Source organism: Schistocerca serialis, chromosome 9, assembly GCF_023864345.2.
Source record: "Schistocerca serialis cubense isolate TAMUIC-IGC-003099 chromosome 9, iqSchSeri2.2, whole genome shotgun sequence".
Taxonomy (NCBI): domain Eukaryota; kingdom Metazoa; phylum Arthropoda; class Insecta; order Orthoptera; family Acrididae; genus Schistocerca; species Schistocerca serialis.
This window is the reverse complement of record NC_064646.1, coordinates 352,710,202-352,711,532: the sequence shown is the minus strand read 5'-3', so window position 1 is coordinate 352,711,532 and position 1,331 is coordinate 352,710,202. Positions and strand designations below refer to the sequence as shown.

General features: G+C 38.8%; 1 protein-coding gene across 1 annotated transcript; it reads left to right on the top strand.

Moving 5' to 3' along the window:
• Positions 1-231: 231 nt before the first annotated feature.
• On the top strand, positions 232-1,031 carry LOC126419286 (anaphase-promoting complex subunit 15B). The gene has a single exon (XM_050086449.1). It carries the CDS (start codon positions 366-368, stop codon positions 726-728), a length of 363 nt encoding a protein of 120 aa, XP_049942406.1. The 5' UTR covers positions 232-365; the 3' UTR covers positions 729-1,031.
• The last annotated feature ends 300 nt before the right edge of the window (positions 1,032-1,331 follow it).

The following is a 1,331-nucleotide window of genomic DNA, read 5'->3' as shown; positions in this document are numbered from 1 at the left end:
CCTCTCTATGAGTGGCTCTTGTGACTCCGTAACTTCAGAGAAATTCCTTTAAAAAGTTTTTGACTCTGTTCTTTTTAAATTAATTTTGTTGGCTATTTGTAGCAAACAATACAGTCACTACAGCTGCTGATGTTAGTGACTGCAATTAGAAGTTTTGTTGAGCCTAGCCTTATCGATTCACTGTCGTGTCCGCGGAAAGCGAAAGATCCTTGGTGGAAATCATTGTGCTTATGTTTTTTCCAAAGATGTATCATATGGCAGTGAGTGTTGTCGATATTTGCTTACTTTTGCAGTGCTTGTCGCACGGTTGATGTTTGTGGTACTGCTGTTGAGTTTTTGATATTGACTACTGTTGCAAACTCACAATGCCGGTGCCAATGTTTCCCAGTTTACAGAACAAAATTGCAGATCCTTTGTGGTTTAGTATTGATAGATCTTGTGATGACGAGAACGAATTACACGCGTTAGAAAATGAACAGAGCAATTGGATGTCAGTAATTGTGCAGAAGAACTGTGATTTACTGCCTATCGGTAAAAAGCCCTCTGAGCAGCTAGAGGAAGTAGAAGAAGACGACGAAGAAGAAGATGATAATGATGACGACAGTGATAGTCATGATGATGAAGACGACGAAGATTTGGACATGGAAGTCTCATACGATAGGGATTCTCCGATGGACATAAGTATTCGTTTGGGTTCCGGAGGAAGTCATGCAGCAGGAGTACGTTGAAGTGGGAATTGTGGTAAAATCTGAAGTCATGAATGTGCACAGACGGCCACATGCGCTCGGTATTTGTGTTAACGCTTTGTTTTCATTGATACCGTCTAAGTGCATTTACTATCAGGATAGTCAAATGATTTTCAGCTATACTTAAGTAGTTTGAAGCCACATTTGCAGTTAAGCAAAAATATCCTCCAGATGTCAGTATGCGAGAAGATTGTAAATAGAATTTTCATTTGTGCTTTAATCGAATGGACTTTGGTTTTGAACATCAGTGCAGTATTGTGTAAATAAAAATAATACGAACCCGTAGTACTAATTGTTGTGCTTCTCTTCCACAACTACGAAACCTGCTTCCTATAGCTTTTTAATACCGCATTGTTAATTTTCATGTGTATGGAAACCGCTTCAAGAGGAAGAATTGTTTTAGAAGTACAGAGGCCCATAGGTCGTCATGGCACATGCTCTTGTCAGGGTAATTAGCAGTGAAGGCTAATAAATTAATCTCATTGTCTTTTTCAGCGAGTTAATCTAATACAAAGTTTTTTTTATTATAACCAAGACACTGCCTTGACTCTTTGCCGGTGACACTTATTAAAACATCTCACTTCA

Excerpts from the sequence above, each read along its gene's own strand:
- LOC126419286 (XM_050086449.1), top strand. The coding sequence starts at position 366 with ATGCCGGTGCCAATGTTTCCCAGTTTACAGAACAAAATTGCAGATCCT.